The sequence below is a fragment of the Hoplias malabaricus genome, chromosome 13 (assembly GCF_029633855.1).
Source record: "Hoplias malabaricus isolate fHopMal1 chromosome 13, fHopMal1.hap1, whole genome shotgun sequence".
NCBI lineage: Eukaryota > Metazoa > Chordata > Actinopteri > Characiformes > Erythrinidae > Hoplias > Hoplias malabaricus.
Window position 1 is genome coordinate 39,196,335 of NC_089812.1, and position 21,337 is coordinate 39,217,671.

The 21,337-nt window shown below is 41.1% G+C and overlaps 1 protein-coding gene across 1 annotated transcript; it reads left to right on the plus strand.

Moving 5' to 3' along the window:
- The first annotated feature begins 3,036 nt into the window (after positions 1–3,036).
- pglyrp6 (peptidoglycan recognition protein 6) lies at positions 3,037–11,145 on the plus strand. Its single transcript, XM_066642369.1, has 5 exons — positions 3,037–3,124; positions 8,226–9,065; positions 9,230–9,440; positions 10,507–10,801; positions 10,901–11,145. Exons 1-5 carry the CDS (start codon positions 3,064–3,066, stop codon positions 10,922–10,924), a joined length of 1,431 nt encoding a protein of 476 aa, XP_066498466.1. The 5' UTR covers positions 3,037–3,063; the 3' UTR covers positions 10,925–11,145.
- Positions 11,146–21,337: the final 10,192 nt, after the last annotated feature.

Genomic DNA, 21,337 nt, shown 5'->3' on the forward strand with positions numbered 1-21,337 from the left:
GTCGCAGTCACACAGCTCCAGGGGCCTGGAGGTTGTGGGTTCGATTCCCGCTCCGGGTGACTGTCTGTGAGGAGTGTGGTGTGTTCTCCCTGTGTCTGTGTGGGTTTCCTCCGGGTGACTGTCTGTGAGGAGTGTGGTGTGTTCTCTCTGTGTCTGTGTGGGTTTCCTCCGGGTGACTGTCTGTGAGGAGTGTGGTGTGTTCTCTCTGTGTCTGCGTGGGTTTCCTCCGGGTGACGGTCTGTGAGGAGTGTGGTGTGTTCTCTCTGTGTCTGCGTGGGTTTCCTCCAGGTGACAGTCTGTGAGGAGTGTGGTGTGTTCTCCCTATGTCTGTGTGGGTTTCCTCCGGGTGACTGTCTGTGAGGAGTGTGGTGTGTTCTCTCTGTGTCTGCGTGGGTTTCCTCCAGGTGACAGTCTGTGAGGAGTGTGGTGTGTTCTCCCTGTGTCTGTGTGGGTTTCCTCCGGGTGACTGTCTGTGAGGAGTGTGGTGTGTTCTCTCTGTGTCTGCGTGGGTTTCCTCCAGGTGACAGTCTGTGAGGAGTGTGGTGTGTTCTCCCTGTGTCTGTGTGGGTTTCCTCCGGGTGACTGTCAGTGAGGAATGTGGTGTGTTTTCCCTGTGTCTGCGTGGGTTTCCTCTGGGTGACTGTGAGGAGTGTGGTGTGTTCTCCCTGTGTCTCACTGTTTCCTCCCACACAGAACACACCAAACTATAACCTATAAAACCTATAACCAACAAACAAACTGACATTAAACATCACTCCAAGTGTGATTCTAATTTACTATTTTCTATTTGGGATTTTCAAGCATTAGGACTGTTGAGCTGTGTGTATAATAATTTACCACATTCAATACTAATAAAATATGAGAATAAATTCACTTTATGTGATCAGGCTAATTTCCATGTACACATGATCTGTGTTTGTTAGCAACAGCGCTAGTTTTGGCCCAGTTCCAGTGACAGTATTCGCACTGATCAGCAGTTTTTCTTGTGCACGTGCCTCTGTTCAAATTTGGAGTTTCCTTAATGAAAATGATTTACTGTAATGAGAAGTGAGACTTTGTTCTCTTTTACTACGCTGACAGCATGCTGTGTTTCCGATTTGATTATTACCAGATCTGCCATTGCACAAGAAAAAAATATTGTAGATCCTTGTGGCTCGCTAGGTCAAATTCTTATATAAATGTCTAGGTATTACTTAAAATGCCATTTTCACTATTACTTAGTTTGCTTTATGATTAAAGGTGTCTCACTGTATTAAACTATTTTAGGGTTTATTCCATATTATAAATGTAAAAGGATATTAAAGATGTTAATAATGGTAGAAAAATTAACTACTTGGGAAAAATTTAGCACATACACTTTAGTCTTATGACACTTTTTGAAAAAAGTTTTACTAATATGAATAACAAAATCAAAACCATAAAAGTGTATATAATATAAAGTATATAACTTATAAAAAACATTTATAAGTTACATTCATTTCATTCATTCATTCATTGTCTGTAACCCTTATCCAGTTCAGGGTCGCGGTGGGTCCAGAGTCTACCTGGAATCATTGGGCACATGGCAGGAATACACCCTGGAGGGGGCGCCAGTCCTTCACAGGGCAACACAGACACATACACATTCACTCACACACTCACCAACCTACCAACGTGTGTTTTTGGGCTGTGAGAGGAAACAGGAGCACCCGTAGGAAACCCACGCAGACACAGGGAGAACACACCACACTCCTCACAGACAGTCACCCGTAGGAAACCCACGCAGACACAGGGAGAACACACCACACTCCTCACAGACAGTCACCCGTAGGAAACCCACGCAGACACAGGGAGAACACACCACACTCCTCACAGACAGTCACCCGTAGGAAACCCACGCAGACACAGGGAGAACACACCACACTCCTCACAGACAGTCACCTGGAGCAGGAATCGAACCCACAACCTCCAGGTCCCTGGAGCTCTGTGACTGCGACACCTACTTGCTGCGCCTTATAAGTTACAAACAATGCTAATTATAACAACTGCTGTTTACAGCAATGTGGAAAGCAAACAAAAATGTTATGATTTCACTGATTTATTGAGTATATGAGCAAACGTTTAAACACAACACTTGTTGTTTTGTGAATTCAACCACTTTAACATGCACCTAATTTGTTTGCACAAACATTCAACTTGACAGGTGTGGAAATGTTCCAGAAATGATGAGCAGTGGAACAGCATTCACTGAATCATAAGAGCACCATCTAATACACGTGGAATCACCTGGAGTAGGTTTGTGAGCCACAAATAATCATCTAACATCAGAAATTGACCTTTCCAATGTTTGTGTCCATATATTTTAAAAATCCAACCCAGAAGTCTAGAAGCTGTGAGTGTAGCAAAGGAAGAACAAAGCACCCAATGAAATGGGAAGGATTACCACAGACACAACGGTTGCGAAGGGCGCGGAACCATATGGAATGTCCTCGGTTGCATGTGGTCAGACCTTTAATAACCAGCTCGCTTGACCATGGGTTTTGTCATGTGAGCGACTATGAACAATTGTGTGTTTTCCAGAATATACTTTGCCTATCTATTATCTGCTGTGTTTTTACACCTAAACATTGTGATGCAGTGGTGCAATGCAAAGTTAAACATGTAGTAACATACCCGGACACACTTATTAATGATTAGCCAGTGCAGTGTATCCTGTAGAATAAAATGTCAGTGTTCTAAGAGGTAGTGGGAGGCAAAGGTGTATAGGGTGCGGACACGGCTTTTCAGTTCCTATCACTGTAAATGTATAAAAACATTGGCTGGAAAGTAGATATGAAGGACCTTGAGTATTTGGTCGTGAGGACCTGTACACACACACACACACACACACACCCTCTCCACACCTGTCATTTTCCCATTACAATAGACAAGGTCTGATTTATCAAGGTACGGCTGTTTATCTGTATATTGTGTTATGCAACATGGCATCTAGTGGAAGTGCATATAAAAGCTAGCGTGTCTGGAGCAGAGTTGTCAGAAGGCTGTTCCTGATTGTGAAGGCAGTGTACTTTCTGAATTGTCTCCATGGAGTTACACATAAGACAGGTCATCTTCCTGCTGTTGGTAGTCAGGTCTCTCACTGATGGTGAGTACAATTAACAGTTGTTTGTTGTTATTTGAGAAATCAGGTATGCAAATGAATTATTTTACTAAATTCAACCACATCTTTCTCCAGAAACTCATACTCAGAAACCTCGCTCAGGTTTTATAGAGCGAGATATGTATTAGCTGTTTTATTTAGTAATGTAAACGCAGCATCATGAAGGTAGAACGTCAATTCAGAAGGTAAAATATTTATTAATATTATAGTAGAATAGTTTATTTATTTAAAGCTTGTGTGTACAAGCTTTGTCATGTTTGATGTTCAGGCTCTCCCTGAATTTTGAAACTAAGTAAAATAAAGAGATTCTAATTCAAAATCTATCAATACTACACTGAGAAAAATTAATAAAGTTAAAAAAAGAAACAGTTTCCTCTAAGAAATTTGTCATGCATATCCCATTACATATTTATTTGTTTTATCTCCCTTCCCAAGGAAGTACAAACATATTAACATATTAAACATTATTTATTACACAATACTGAATAAATTATATATATATATATATATATATATATATATATATATATATATATAATTAAATTCTACTGGGTTTATCTTTTATTTATTTATTGTAATTTACATTTAGCCCCCTCCAGTGTGTTTTCCTGCCTTGCGCCTAGAGATTCCGGGTAGGCTCTGGACCCACTGCAAACCTGAACTGAATAAATGGTTATAGACGATTAACGAATGAGTGTTTTATATGTAGATATTCATTATTAAATGCTTTAGTCTTAATTCACTTGCAGTTAATTGTGAAACTAATTTGTCTACAGCAGAGATAGCAAATGCACAGATAGATAGATGGTCAGAACACATTTATTTTTTCTTGAACATTACACATTACATATCACCTGAATCTAAGTACTTGTATTCTGGCTACTAGACTGTGATGTTTAAAGTTAAACCGAGCAAGTCTAGAAGTCTGTCGATTGTCAAAGGAAAATTTGCGCAAGACAGTTTTGGGAAGAAAGAAGAAATGATCCTTGTGGTAGTGGAGAGACCAGTGAAGAGTTTAGGTAGATGGTATAGTGTAGCACAATACAGCTGCTAGTTCATGTTTGCCAGGGAAGTTAAAATTGTGGTGTTTGCAGTTTGGCTTTGACAGATTATGATGTTCTGATCACAGAAGTAGAGAAAATGGAAAGGATTATGAACAAGGCTTTAAGGAAGTGGCTAAGGGTGCCACTTTGTTTAAGTAGTGTGGCATGGTATGGGAAAGAGGTACTGGAGCTACCACTCACAAGTTTAGTTGAGGAATTTAAATGTGCAAAGGTGAGTCACAAGATGAGTTAGTCAGGATGTAAGGATGCAGTGGTAAAAGCAGTAGCGCCTGTCACAAAAGCAGGAAGGAAGTGGAAACTGCAAATGACGGTGCAGGTAGCCAGGAGCTCATTAGAGCTAAGGGATGTGATTGGCCAAGAGCAATGTGGAAGAGCAGGCCTTGTGTCAGGTGATTTGTGGATAGCCTTTGGTAAGGCTACATCACCAGAGAGAAGACGAATGATGACTAGTTTTATTTGCGAGCAGGAAGAGGAGGCAAAACAGCAACAGCAGCATCACAGGCAAAACAAGGCCAGTGGCTTTGTTGGGAGAATCTAGGTAAGCGGAAGGTCACTTGGCAAGAACTGTGGGCCATGGTCGTATTAAGTTTTGCTGGGAGCAACTTACAACGTCCTTCCAATGCTGCAAAATCTTGTACAGGGGTTTGCACACAGACGCATATTCTATCAGCTTGTAAGTTTAGTTTGTCGCAGAGGAGGTCTACATGGAGACATAATCAGGTGCTTAGGGTATTTGCATGTTTATTGGACAGCTAATACCTAGAGGTTAATTCATTGCTGCGTGGTTGTAGTAATAAATACGTTTGTGCATGAGGGGGGGAAGTTTTCAAGAGTGTGCACAGGCTATAAATATTGGTAGATGGAGTGAAGCACGAGATTGGAAATTGGTGGTGGATGTAGGTAAAAAACTGCAGATCCACCAGTGCATTGCGTTAACTAAACTGAGGCCAGACATGGTGCTCTACTCTGAAAGTAAACAAGTAAACGTATAGCTTCCTTCAGAAAGTATACAGTTCTTTTTGAGGATTCAGTAGATGAAGCGTTCGACAGAAGAAGCTGTAGTATTCGGATTTGGCGGCTGAGGTGAGGGAGCGCAAGTGGTAGGCACATGTAAGACAGGTGGATACAGACTAGGAACTGGTGGCACTGAGCATGCATTAACGGTGCCAGTGGGGCTAGATACAGCCCTAGTCAGCAGGGAGGCCAGTGTGGATTTATGGTTGTTGATGGTTAAGGGTAAGGGTAAGGGTAAGACTCTAAAGCTAGCTCGGAGGGGTGTGGGTCTGGGTAGTCATGACTTCTCTGTTGAGCCTTCTGGAGGTGTTGTGGACTTGATTCAGCGAAGCACTGACGAGGGGAGGTGACTACCTGATGACCTCTGTGAAGAGCTAGTGATGCAGTGGATCATTTGGGTTCTCATGGGCTGGGCTCAGTGAGTAACCTTAGTTGTTAAGGGCAGCTAGTTACTGATTGGATCATAAATGACCACAATATCCTTAGTGGGTAGGTGTTGGATACAATACCAATTTATGGACTTGAAATGAATTTTAAGATACATAACGGTAATACAACATGCCTCAAAACACTTTACAAAATTTATAATGTTTGTTAAAATTTTTACTGTTGTACAAATTTCCAAAAAAGTAGGAACACTGTGCAAAGTGCTATTTTAAAAAATGCAATAATGTGTTAATCATTAAAACACCGAATTGAATTTAAAATTTGCTAAGATTCATTCATTATCTGTAACCCTTATCCAGTTCAGGGTCGCGGGGGTCCAGAGCCTACCTGGAATCATTGGGCGCAAGGCGGGAATACACCCCTGGAGGGGGCGCCAGTCCTTCACAGGGCAACACAGACACACTCACACCTACGGACACTTTTGAGTCGCCAATCCACCTACCAACATGTGTTTTTGGACTGTGGGAGGAAACCGGAGCACCCGGAGGAAACCCACGCAGACACGGGGAGAAAGGGAGAATAATAAGGACACCTAATAAGAAAGCAGTGTGGTATTTTTACTTGTTATAGCATGCTCAGGGAATGCTGTATAATATGCCTCACAGACAAATACTGTAGGTAAAAGCTTTATGCAGCTTTTCTGAAATTGTTATGAGCTTTTCAAAATAGATTCACTCAGCAAAATGTGCAACTCAGCTGACGCCTGCTTCTCTGTAATATCCTTACAAAGCTTTTCTTGAATAAAACACTGCACTCATAAACATCAGTGAAGTATTTACACACACAGGGCAGTCAATCCAGTGCTCTTAGATCTTACTGAAGTTGGTTTCCCAGGAAGTTTTTTTTTATTTCTTACCTGGTGCCAGAAGATATTTGACATGCATTTATCCCATCACTCATCCCGGTGAAATTACTAAACCAGACCAAACCTGGCTATTTTAAAGGTCAGAAATCGGCTAAATAAAGATTTATTAGAGAATTAACAGGACAGAAATGAATATTTTTATGTATTTTGCCTCTGCAGAGCCTATATGGAAATCCTTTTTTTCCCAGTGAAAATGTTATGTAATATGAGAACATTATAAACCTTAGTCCACACAGTCTGTACATGGAAATGAAACTAAAAACATTAAATCATCATTTTTTGTAACCACTTCTTCCTGGTCAGGGTGTTGGTGTGTTCTGTGCCTATCACACTACTACACACTACTAGTCATTGTTTTTACTTGTCATAGAAACCAATGCCTTTTCCTTTATCCACCCTTCAACCCTACAACCGTTTAGCCCTGCCCGTTTATAGCAATACTGAAAATGTCCCAGCTGTTACTAAGGTACAACACAGAGATCTAACCTTTATTATTTCATATTAACTAACTAATTATACAGGGGTTAGACAATGAAAGTGAAACACACCTGTCATTGTAGTGTGGGAGGTGTCATGGCTAAATTGGAGCAGCCTGGTGGACAATCTTCATTAACTCCACATTGCACCAGTAAGACCATGTGCATCCAATGGTTCAAACAGTGTCCTGAAGGCGGTGCCGTGTATCAGGACGACAATGCACCAATACACACAGCGAGACTGGTGAAAGACTGGTTTGATGAACATGAAAGTGAAGTTGAACATCTCCCATGGCCTGCACAGTCACCAGATCTAAATATTATTGAGCCACTTTGGGGTGTTTTGGAGGAGCGAGTCAGGAAACGTTTTCCTCCACCAGCATCACGTAGAGACCTGGCCACTATCCTGCAAGAAGAATGGCTTCAAATCCCTCTGACCACTGTGCAGGACTTGTGTATGTCATTCCCAAGACCAACTGACGCTGTATCGGCCGCAAAAGGAGGCCCTACACCAGACTAATACATTACTGTGGTCTAAAACCAGGTGTTTCACTTTCATTGTCCAACCCCTGTAATGTCACCTTTTCTGTAGAGGAAAAGGTGACATTATTTCACTCCGAAAAAGAAGGATGTAATTAGACCAGAGATGTCCAAGCTTTTGAGGCAAATGTTGATTTATACTGAATTCAGCTCAGTCCAGACGTTTGCCTTTCAAGGTTGTGGTTTGCCTTTAACTGAGTTAAAGCTGATAAGAAAAACCACGAAAAACTCAAGTGAAAAGTGAAAGTAGATTGAAGGCTGGATCTGATCTATTACGGATGTCATTTATTTAGGTCTTTTGTTTTTGGACGGCTTTGTCTGCTCAGAATATCACTCCTACTTCTTCTGTCTTCAGTAAGACTCACTTCTTATCTTAGCTGTGGTTATTTGCCTTTCACTCAGTCAGAGTTCATCTACCAGGCAGTGCCTGGAGTAATATCCACAGAATGTTGAAATGGTTTTTAATTACTTTGTTAAAGAAATACTGCAGTGACTTCTTACTGAATCTTTTCTTTCTATAGCATACAGTAAATTAACACACCATAATTACTCTATAATTAGAGAGCTATTGGACCTAATGATTCAGAACACACATACAAAATACAAAGGGCACATACTGAATGCGTTTACAGGTCATTAATTATTCTCCTGTTTTGTTTCCTGCTGTTTTCTCTGTTCAGATCTCCCCAGAAAACATATGGATGATTTTATCAAAGCTGTGGAGACCATTGAATTGGAAAACCCTGGGCTCAGGCCTTTAGACGTGGTGAGGGGTCTACGTAAAGCTGCTGGCGTTGAGTCGCCTCACATCCAGCTTCGTCTTGGCTTCCTCAGTCATACAAAACTGTACATAAAGCCAGAGCTCATTGGGTTTCTCACTGGTGTTATTAAGCACAGGGTCACAGAACAGGGTGTGGAAGAAGGTGTGCTGCTGACCACAGATGGAACCACAGTGGCTCTTACCCCTCTACTCCTGGGACTCGAAGCTGGACTACAGTCCACTTCCCCGGGTCGTGTGCATGGCCTCTTCCACCTGACCCTGATCGACAACTTAGTTCGTTCATTCCTTCATTATTCCCAGAATGGCCCTCCCACCTCCTCACGTCTGGGTCCTGGTGGTTGTTGGGACAGTGTCGCAAATCCCCAGGTCTTCACTCTTTCTGGAGTGGCCTCCTTGGCCACAGACTCTCTGGTCACTGGAGGCATGGATGGAGTGATTCTAGGGAAGCATGTTGCTGAACCTGAAAAACATCCCCTGACACTGAGCAGCCTTCTGAAACAGTACTATAACCATCAGCTGGATGAAGGAGGGCTGGATGCTGCACCTGGCCTCATTAGTAGGTTTTGCAGAACCAACTTCAGGAAGATGGTCAAAGTCTCAGTACTGAGGAAACAACTAACAAAATATCTGAACACATTTCAAAAACTGGAGAAATATTCCAAGAAACAAAGACAGGAGCTGAAGAAGAAGATGGAGATGCTGAATGAGGGACTGATGGAGTTTGTCCACAATTATATGGGTAGGATATGTGTGAATATGGACATGTAAATTCACAAAGTATGAGTTTTAAATGTTTAATTCATATGGACTTTTCTCACTGTTTAGTTTGTAGGCTTAAGCAGGTTTACTCAATGCCATTTCCTGAATCCATTTATCCATAAGCTTATTCCTTCCTTTCCACAGACTGTCCAGCAATCATTCCACGGTGCATGTGGGAAGCCCAGCCTTATAAAGGCACCCCTACAATGCTAAACCTGCCACTGCCCTTCCTGTATATCCACCACACCTATGAGCCTTCCCAACCTTGCCTAACCTTCCAGCAGTGCTCCCGAGACATGAGGGCCATGCAGCGCTTCCATCAGCATGATCGAGGCTGGGACGACATTGGCTACAGGTGAGAAAGAGGCACACAGTGTGTCACAACATCTGCTACAATACATTAGTCACCTTCAGCTGCATGATCCCACCCTAAACCTATCACATCTTAAACTGACAACACTGGCAGAAGTACAGATATTGGCAGATATAAGTGTCAGTGGCGTGGTAGCACTGTGGACATTATACTCTTCCGAGCAAGTCTAATTTTCTATGCATTAGCCTCACAATGAGTGTTAAGCAGCAGGATTCATGCAAAGCCACATTTCAGAGCTCCACACACCAGGTGTGGTTTTGCCAACTTGAGTGTGCTGTAAAATGAATGAATAACTGTAATTTTGTCATTGTTAACATCGTCTCAGCTTCACTCTAATTTGGACATGGATCTAGATTTGATCTTGCCGTGTTTGGTTGATTCTTGACTTGACATTGAGTAGGCAGGCTCAAAAAAGTCATCTGAACCACACCCTACTAGAACGGTAAACAGTGACACTTTATCGCTAAAGTGTTCCTGTATGACTAACATGGCATGTACCTGTCTTGTAACTAACTCACTCATTCACACACTTTATTTAAAAGATTCTCCAAAAGGGGGTGCTCTAGCTCTCAAAGAGCTTTGGCACTTACTTCATTCGGCACTTTGGCAAACACCTCGGCTCCACAGTGAGTCCTTGTTTAATTTGCAGTCTAGCTGCGTCTGGATTTGGCAAACAGGCTTAAAGAGGACGTATTATACCCCTTTTCCACAAATGTACACAGTTCTCCAAGCCATTAATAACATTTCTGTAACATGATCTGGTTACATCTCCCTGTTCTCGTTTGCACCATATTTAAGTAGTTTTTTTCAATACTTATCTGTACTGTTGTGTTGTTCTTATTAGGTTTAACCTCATCTTTGAGCGCTCACAAAAATGCTGCCCCCCCCCCCCCCCATTTTATTTCACAATATGTGAGTTAGTAGGTGCTCCAGATCTATAAATTACTATGCTAATGCACCAAATGTGTTTTTCCCCCATTCACAATATGTCCCCTTTCACAGTATGTCCTCACTCCTAACTTTCTATTTACCCTTTGCTTCTGTCCAGCTTTGTGGCTGGGTCTGATGGTTATCTGTATGAGGGGCGTGGCTGGCTTTGGCAAGGTGCTCACACTAAAGGCCACAACTCCAAAGGCTATGGTGTCTCCTTCATAGGAAATTACACCTCAAGCATTCCAGCCAAGCGAGCCATGGACCTAGTTAAACACCAGCTGGCAAAGTGTGCTACAGATGGAGAAAGACTGACCCCAGACTTCATTTTACACGGCCACAGACAGGTGGTCAGCACCTTATGTCCTGGGGATGCTTTCTACCACGAAATCCAAAGTTGGGAGCACTTTGCAGTAAGAGATTAAATAAATATAGTTATGAATTATATTTGTCTTTACTGCTGAGGCTTTCTTTATGTCAGATTGACCGTGTGTGTGTGTTTTGTTTTACAGGAAGTTAAGAAAAACCCCAAGTAGATCTCAGCTATCTTTCCAAAAGCTTTCCAATTGAAAGGTGCTACCCGTCCCCATGGTCCTGGAGAGCAAGATGAAGAATGTAACACTGGAGTTCAGTTTTCTTACTCAGACATGAGTCTGACTGTTTCCACTCCATGTCCCACTCACATATCCCATGTAAACCCAGACATCCAGGAAAAAAAGGTAGAAGCTGGCAGTTTTTACTGCTGCTGACATCAAGAGAATACGATGGTGAAATGAGATCAAATAAATATAGTAGAGAACATGGTTTGTGACTTATTTAATGGAACGTCTAAAAATGTTCAAGCTTGTTAAGTGATTTTCAAAAAATAAATAAATGTAAATAATATAATAATAATAATAATAATAATAATAATAATAATAATAGGGGCGGCACGGTGGCGCAGCAGGTAGGTGTCGCAGTCACACATCTCCAGGGGCCTGGAGGTTGTGGGTTCGATTCCCGCTCCGGGTGACTGTCTGTGAGGAGTGTGGTGTGTTCTCCCTGTGTCTGCGTGGGTTTCCTCCGGGTGACTGTCTGTGAGGAGTGTGGTGTGTTCTCCATATGTCTGTGTGGGTTTCCTCCGGGTGACTGTCTGTGAGGAGTTGGTGTGTTCTCTCTGTGTCTGTGAGGGTTTCCACCGGGTGACTGTCTGAGGAGTGTGGTGTGTTCTCTCTGTGTCTGCGTGGGGTTTCCTCCGGGTGACTGTCTGTGAGGAGTGTGGTGTGTTCTCCCTGTGTCTGTGGGTTTCCTCCGGGTGACTGTCTGTGAGGAGTTGGTGTGTTCTCTCTGTGTCTGTGTGGGTTTCCTCCGTGTGACTGTCTGTGAGGAGTGTGGTGTGTTCTCTCTGTGTCTGCGTGGGTTTGCTCCAGGTGACTGTCTGTGAGGAGTTTGGTGTGTTCTCCCTGTTTCTGGACTGTTCCTGTTTTTGGATGGTTTCCTTCCACAGTCCAAAAACACACGTTGGTAGGTGGATTGGCGACTCAACAGTGTCCGTAGGTGTGAGTGAATATGTGAGTGTGTGTGTCGCCCTGTGAAGGACTGGCGCCCCCTCCAGGGTGTGTTCTCGCCTTGCACCAAATGATTCCAGGTAGGCTCTGGACCCGCCACGACCCTGAACTGGATAAGCGGTTTCAGATAATGGATGGATGGATAATAATAATAGTCTGAAGTTTTGACTGATGCTCGTGTTATGCATTTGGATATTATGTATTATGCATTTGCAGGAATTATAGCTGAGGTATTAAGTTTTATAGATTTTTAAATGCTAAACCTGCACTATAACAGTTTTAAAAAGAGGCAGTGCTACAAGTGTTATAAGTTCTACAAGTTCTATGAATACTACAGAAGTGAAGGCACTGTGTGAGGTAAATAGTTAGTGTCTCTGGAGTTAAGCTTTCTTTAAAGCAAAGTTAATCGGAGGAAAGGAATAACAATTATATGTTACAATATACGACAACACATGATTTAATTGACCATATGAAGTGCTGTATTCTACACCTTGTAATGTGCCTTAAACCTAAAGTCAGACTGACCCCTTCTAGTCACAGTAGTGGCAGTAAATGTGTTACTGATACAATGGGTGAAAAAACATATTTCAATTATGATCCAAGTGTCAGTGTCAATATATGCACCTTCATGAACCTAAATGACAGCGATTCAGAATTCAAACTGTGGTGTAAGTGCATATATTTAGATCACAAAATTTTTATCAGTATTATTTCCAAACACGGACTGTATGGACTGGTTTTGAAGTATTAACGTTTTTGCCCCTACCCCAATTACAAACCTGTTCTATAAAATGGTTTTGAAAATGAATGTTTTCCATGAAACTAGCAATTTAACCTTTCCCCTCTTGTCATCATTTTTAAACCCTAAAAATGTTCTGTTCCTCAGAATTACATTATTAGAAGTTATTCCAAACCAACAACAAAAATAAAAATCCCCTAATGTATGGAAGCAAATCTGTCTCATCAGACTTCGAAATATTACCACCTTTGAATTTTTTGCACTGAAATAATGCATCTGAATTTTTTGCACTGAAATAATTAATCTGAATTTTTTGCACTGAAATAATTAATCAGAATTTTTTGCACTGAAATAATTAATCTGAATTTTTTGCACTGAAATAATTAATCAGAATTCTTTGCACTGAAATAATTGATCTGAATTTTTTTGCACTGAAATTATGCATCTGAATATTTTGCACTGAAATTATGCATCTGAATTCTTTGCACTGAAATTATGCATCTGAATTTTTTTGCACTGAAATTATGCATCTGAATATTTTGCACTGAATTTTTTGCACTGAAATTATGCATCTGAATTTTTTGCAATGAAATAATACATCTGAATTTTTTTGCACTGAAATTATGCATCTGAATTCTTTGCACTGAAATTATGCATCTGAATATTTTGCACTGAATTTTTTGCACTGAAATTATGCATCTGAATTTTTTGCACTGAATTAATGCATCTGAATTTTTTTGCACTGAAATTATGCATCTGAATTCTTTGCACTGAAATTATGCATCTGAATATTTTGCACTGAATTTTTTGCACTGAAATTATGCATCTGAATTTTTTTGCAATGAAATAATACATCTGAATTTTTTGCACTGAAATTATGCATCTGAATTTTTTTGCAATGAAATAATACATCTGAATTTTTTGCACTGAATTAATGCATCTGAATTCTTTGCACTGAAATTATGCATCTGAATTTTTTGCACTGACCTATTTGCATCTGAATATTTTGCACTGAAATTTTGCATCGGAATTTTTTTGCACTGAAATTAGGCATCTGAATTGTTTGCAATGAACCTTTTGCACTGAAATTATGCATCTGAATTTTTTGCACTGAAATTATGCATCTGAATTTTTTGCACTGACCTATTTGCACTGAATTTTTTGCACTGAAATAATACATCTGAATTTTTTGCACTGAAATAATGCATCTGAATTTTTTTGCACTGAAATTATGCATCTGAATATTTTGCACTGAAATTTTGCATCGGAATTTTTTTGCACTGAAATTATGCATCTGAATTTTTTGCAATGAACTTTTTGCACTGAAATTATGCATCGGAATTTTGCTGCTTTTTTATTTATTTCTTCAGATTTACACCTCTGAATATTTTGCACTGAAATTATGCATCAAGGTTAATAAATTCAGATAAAAAAATTCAAGCTCAAAAAAATTGAAACAGTATATTTCGAAGTTGCTCAAATTCGGTAGACGAAATTCAGACACCAAAATACGAGTTACAAAAAATTCAGATACACATCCGGGACACCGAGGATGAACAATCGATTCATCTGGATTTTCTCTTTCACCTTAAATGGTGCAGTAGTTGCATTCTGTGGAAAACTACACGTTTAGCCGAAAATCCGAATTCAGATGCATAATTTCAGTGCTACAAATTCAAAGGTGGTAATATTTCAAAGTCTGATGAGACAGATTTGCTTCCATACTAATGCTTTAAAAGTGGTTTTGCTGTAACCACCTTCATTCAATGAACTTAGATCTGTGAAAAAAAAATGCAGTCACTCTCCACCCCTTCATCAGATGACAAGGTTGGTTTCTTAGTAAAGCAACCACAGTTTTGATGCCATTAATATGGGACACAGTAGGGAAGAGGGTGGGGTTGGTTGAAGCTAGTTTGATATGAATAGGTATCATACTTTGCAGCTGTTCAAATACATTAGCTCATTTTCTACTCACAGTTGTGTTGGGTGATTTTTCACAAGTAGCAGCCTGGGGGCAAGGATGGTGTCACAGAGACACATTTACAAAGCACTAAAATTACATTCCCAGGATGATTTTTAAAATCTTTATGTTAATTAGTGTCACACTGTGAAGAACTGCCCTCCAGGGTGCGTTCCTTCCTTGCACCCAATGATTCCGGGTAGGCTCCAGACCCACCGCAACCCTGAATTGGATAAGGGTTAATGAATGAGTGAATGTTAATAAGTCTTATTATATTCATTCATTCCTTTATTCATTGTCTGTAAGCGCTTATCAAATTCAGGGTTGCGGTGGGTCTGGAGCCTACCCGGAATCATTGGGTGCAAGGAAGGAATGCACTCTGGAGGGCAGTTCTTCACAGGGCAAAACACACACACACACACCTACAGACACTTTTTGAGTCACCAAACCACCTATAAACGTGTGTTTTTGGACTGTGGGAGGAAACCCGGAGCATCCGACGGAAACCCATGCGGACACAGAGAGAACACACCAAACTCTTAGTCTTAATATAATGTCATTTAATTCCTTGGTAACAGACTTTGCTTTTCAGTTCTCAAAATATTTGGCCCTTGAGGATTATTTGGCTACAAATCTTTTGGCACAACACTATGGTGCTATCAGATCTGCTCTCAACATTCTTTCTGAAGCTGGTCATTGAAGTTTATTTGGCCACAAGAAATATGCTGAATTCATTAATGATAATATCAGCGTAGCAAAATCAACAAAAGTGATTGGTTAGACCAGTGCACAGACACACAGCAGGTGAAAAGGTAATCCATTTTCTAAGTACTTATTACTTCCTGGCATATTGCACTTAATGTAAGGTATTTTGTATAATTTGTGCTGTAGTTCAAATGTTAGATCCTCTTTTGTAAGTCACTTCGGATAAAAGCATCTGCCAAATGCGTAAATGTAAGTAAATACATTGAAAGCATATGTAAGGGGCAGACCTTTTCATACTCTGCGAAGATCTGAGATACAGGAATTAGACAGGCTTAATAGTTTTACACCCTCAGCATGTTACTACAGGTCGAGTTTGATCTCCTATGGAAGCGTCAGGCTGAAGATCTGCTCTGTGAGTCGTGACAGGTATTATGAACATGGGGAGAAGCCGGGGTGGATTCTGGGTCTTCAGTTGCGTCAGAGAACTGCTAATCAATCTATTCCAGAAATTAATGATGAGCTAGGATTATCATAAAATTAAATCATTCATTTACCAGTCACTTTACACTTCTGATTTAATTGCTAACTCTCCCCCCGGAGGATTATTTTAAGAAGCTACACCGTAGGCCCCGAAACGGCTGCTGATCTGGAGCAAGACATCTCGTTTGCAGCATTTATATCCGCAATTAGGTCTTTGTAGAGTGATAAATCGCTGGGTCCAGACGGCTTTCCCACTGATTTCTTAAAAACATTTTCAGGTTTACTCTCCCGTCTATTGTTATCAGTTTTTCAAGAGTCATTTTCATCAAAATCCCTTCCACTGACTATTCGAAAAGCAGTTATTTCTCTAATTCTTAAGATAAGAATCCTCTTCACTGCAATTCATTCTCGTTTTTAAACACAGGTGCTAAAATCCTTGCTAAAGTTCTGACCCGCTGCTTGGAAGTGGTCTTCCCATCCATTACATTATCCAACCAGACAGGTTTAATTAAGAATCGCTGCTCTTTTAGTAACATCAGACGTCTTTTAAATATTCTTCACAGCTCCCCTCCACCAGGCGTAGCTGAGGCCGAACTGTCTTTGAATGCCGAAAAGGCCTGTTAAGGGTATTCTTCGTGCAGGACTGGAGCATAAGGTTTCACTGTACACAGACGATATGCTATTTAATGTTTCTGATCCCTTCTTTAGCCTTCCAATATTAACAGCTTTACTTAATGAATTTGTAAAATATCTGGCCACAAAGTTAACTATAAGAAAAGCGAGCTAATGCCGATCTGTACTGGGGTCAGCCAATTGTCTCTGACCTCCCTCCCTTTTAAAATTAGCCCCAAGAAATTCCTTGGGGTGTGGATAACACAACTTTAAAGACTTATTGTCAGCTAACTACCAGCCCTTACTATCTAGTTTGGGACAGGACACTGAACGCTGGGCTTTCCTGTAACTTTCTTTAGTTGGGAGGATCAACACAGTAAAGATGAACATTCATTCATTATCTGTAACCCTTATCCAGTTCAGGGTCACGGTGGGTCCGGAGCCTACCTGGAATCATTGTGTGCAAGGCGGGAATACACCCTGGAGGGGGCGCCAATCCTTCACAGGGCAACATACACATTCACTCACACCCTCACACCTACGGACACTTTTGAGTCGCCAATCCACCTACCAACGTGTGTTTTTGGACTGTGGGAGGAAACCAGAGCACCCGGAGGAAATCCACGCAGACACAGAGAGAACACACCACACTCCTCACAGACAGTCACCTGGAGGAAACCCACGCAGACACAGGGAGAACACACCACACTCCTCACAGACAGTCACCCGGAGGAAACCCACGTGGACACAGAGAGAACACACCACACTCCTCACAGACAATCACCCTGAGGAAACCCACGCAGACACAGGGAGAACACACCACACTCCTCACAGACAGTCACCCGGAGGAAACCCACGCAGACACAGAGAGAACACACCACACTCCTCACAGACAGTCACCTGGAGGAAACCCACGCAGACACAGGGAGAACACACCACACTCCTCACAGACAGTCACCCGGAGGAAACCCACGTGGACACAGAGAGAACACACCACACTCCTCACAGACAGTCACCTGGAGGAAACCCATGCAGACACAGGGAGAACACACCACACTCCTCACAGACAATCACCCTGAGGAAACCCACGCAGACACAGGGAGAACACACCACACTCCTCACAGACAGTCACCCGGAGGAAACCCACGCAGACACAGGGAGAACACACCACACTCCTCACAGACAGTCACCCAGAGGAAACCCACGCAGACACAGGGAGAACACACCACACTCCTCATAGACAGTCACCCGGAGGAAACCCACGCAGACACAGGGAGAACACACCACACTCCTCACAGACATTCACCTGGAGGAAACCAACACAGACACAGGGAGAACACACCACACTCCTCACAGACAGTCACCCGGAGGAAACCCACGCAGACACAGGGAGAACACACCACACTCCTCACAGACAGTCACCCGGAGGAAACCCACGCAGACACAGGGAGAACACACCACACTCCTCACAGACAGTCACCCGGAGGAAACCCACGCAGACACAGGGAGAACACACCACACTCCTCACAAACAGCAGTGAGACTGTGACACTACCTACCACCATGCTGCCCTTAAAGATGAACATCCTACCAAAATTTTGATACATATTTCAGTGTCGTTTTTCCTCCAAGTTAAATAATATCATCTCAACTTTTATTTGGAATAAAAAAAACTTTGCAGAGGCCTTGCAACATGGGAGGGATATGCTCTAGTTTACCATTTACAGTGCCTATTTTTAGTTTCACCTCTAATCCTGTGGTTATACATTCAGTCAAAATTTGGAACCAATTTAGGAGACCTTTCTCACTCAGGAACTTTCTTTGGTGGCTCCAGTTGCAAAAAATTCATCCCTTCAATGATGGATGAGTCGTTTGCGATGTGGGCTGCGAGGGGCATTAACTGACCTCTATATTGACTCAAACGTTATTTAATTTGAACAATTAATGCAGGAGTATAATGTTCCCAGGACACACTTTTATAGATATTTACAGCTTAGGTGTTTCGTGACCTCAAATCTGGATTGTTTTCCAACATGTAAGCAGTCCCCATCCAATCTCATGCATATGTTTTGAACATGCCCAGAACTTCATGCCTTTTGGGAGTCCTTTTTTGACACATTTTCTTCAATATTTGGACAGGGAGTGGCTCCATCGCCATTTATTGCATTGTTTGCTGTTGTCCTTTTGTTCACTCCTTGCTAGGAGACTGATTTTGCTTAAATGGATAGATGTCATCCCACCATCCTATAATTACTGGATCAAGGAAGTCATGCGTCATGTCAAACTCCAAAAGATTAGATACAGCCTCAAAGGATCTGGAAGCTGACCGTATCATTATGTAACTTTTATTTTGATTTATTTATTTTTTGAATGTGTATGTATGTTTATGTACACACATTTGTTCACTTATCTTTTATTATAATATTTCTTCTATTATTCGTTTATTTATTTACATCATGGATTTTTCTTTTAAATCCATCTATTTACTAATGTAAAACACTGAAATGTTGTTAAATGTTTACATTTCTGGTGTTTCAAGGGCGTTGGGAGGTCTGTATTTGACTTTTGTGATTAAAATCTGAAAATAATTAAAAAAAAAATAAATCCAATTAAATAGATTTCTAAAAGGTGTTATTTACATGAAATTCTCATCAGACGTCAGCAACAACCATCCAATCCACACATGCAAAGAAATCAAACCATAGATGTCCATAAATTGTATAATGATGAGAAATGACACAGGGAAAAATTATTGAACACGTTACTGAAATGTATTTAATATTTCATACAAAAGCCTTTGTTGGTGATGACAGCTTCAAGACGCCTCCTGTATGGAGAAACTAGTCACATGCATTGCTCAGGTGTGACTTTGGCCCATTCTTACACACACAAAAACACACTCTTCAAATCCTGAAGGTTCTGTGGGCATCTTCTGTGAACGATGAGCTTCAGTTCCTTCCATAGATTTTCAGTTGGATTCAGGGCAGGTGATTGACTGGGATATTGTAGCAGCTTTTTTTTCTTTCTCTGAAATCAATTGAGAGTTTCCATGGCTGTGTTTGGGATCACGGTCTTGCTGAAATGTCCACCCTCTTTCATCTTCATCATCCAGGTAGATGCAGTTTTTGAAGTTATATGTATATATGTATTCTTCAGTTATATGAAGCATGCCAGTGCTGTAAGCTGAAAAACAGCCCCTCACCATGATGTTCCCACCTCCAAACTTCACTGTTGGTGTGGTGTTTTTGGGGTGATATGCAGTGCCTTTTGACCTCCGAACATGGTGTGTATTACAGCATCCAAAGAGTTCAGTTTTGGTCTCGTCCGACCAGAATCTTCTCCCGGTATTTCACAGGCTCGTCTAAATGTTGCTGAGCAAACTTTAAATGCGCTTCAACATGCTTTTCTTCAGCGATGAAGTCTTGCGTGGTGAGTGTGCGTAGAGGCCATGGCAGTTGTGTGCATTACTTATTGTTTTCTTTGAAACCATTGTACCTGCTGATTCCAGATCTTTCTGTAGCTCTTCACAAGTGGTCCTTGACTCTTGGACTCTGCTGATAATTCTTTCCACTCCTCTGTCTGAAACCTTGCAGGGAGCACCTTGTCGTGGCCATTTTATAGTGAAATGATGTTCTGTCCACTTCCGGATTATGACCCCAAACAGCTAACAGTGTTCACTTGGAACCTTCAGATGTTTAGAAATTCTTCTGTAACCAGCGCCATCAGTGAGTTTTGCAACAATAAGGTCGTGAAGGTCTTGGGAGAGCTCACTGGTTTTAACATCACGAGATGTTTCTTGTGTGGCATCTTGGTAATGAGACACTTTTTACTAGGCCATCAGTTCAACCCGCTGATATTAATTTGCACTGAGTGACAGGATTGTACTTCTCTTTCTTCATGTGTTTAGTATTTATCCCTGTGTCATTTCTCATTATTTCACATAACTTTTGTTGTGCATGATTCATTCATGAGAGCAAGGAGATGGCGGACCTCTGTTGACCCACTGAGAGCACAGTTGGAGGTCCACTAGTGTTTTACACAGTGTTTTCTGGACGGACCACTGCTGATTAAACAGAATTTTAGACAAAATGCCACATTTTAGCACTTTTCCATTCACAGTTCAATTTACATTTTTCTCCTTCATTAGGTTCTTTTTGTTATTCTTTATAAATAAGATTACTAAATAATTTTAATCAGCACAGTGTCAACATTTTTATCATTTAATCATTTTATATCAGTCTTACACTCATTATTATATCTCTCAGAGTTGTTGGTAATGTTTGTATTAGTGTGTTTTCCAGAATAAAAGTCTCTGTGAATGTAAAATCTGTGTGAGGAGATTATAAATGAGTTATATCCGGTACAGGACAGTAATCTGAGTGGTCCGATAGTGGACTAGCAGTGGTCTACAGTCAATGGTGTGACAGCCCAGTAAACGTTTAGCCGTTGATTCAACGTTGAAATAACGAAATGACTGCCGTCTAATCAACGTTCTCTTAAGGTTGAAAAAGAAAGTTGAAAAGACGTCCAAACACAGACATTGAAAAGACGACTGTTAGACGTATTTTGGACGTCCTTCGACGTTATAAATTGGTCCCGAAATAAATTACTTGTATAAAACGCGTTTTGGACGTCCACTGACGTTATCGATTGGTCACCACTTAACTAACTTATTAAGATGGTATTTGGACGTCCGTTGATGTTTAAAATATGTACTTGACGGACAGACTACTTTTAGACCTATTTTGAACGTCCAGGGACGTTCCTTGTTTAACTGGGAGTGGACTGATATATGCTCCCAGTGTGGAATATTCTAGAATATATCATGTCAAGGTCAAGGACTTGAATTTCATCGGACGTGGTTTTTAATGTGTACTTTTACAAGTTTCACACAATTTTTGAATGCT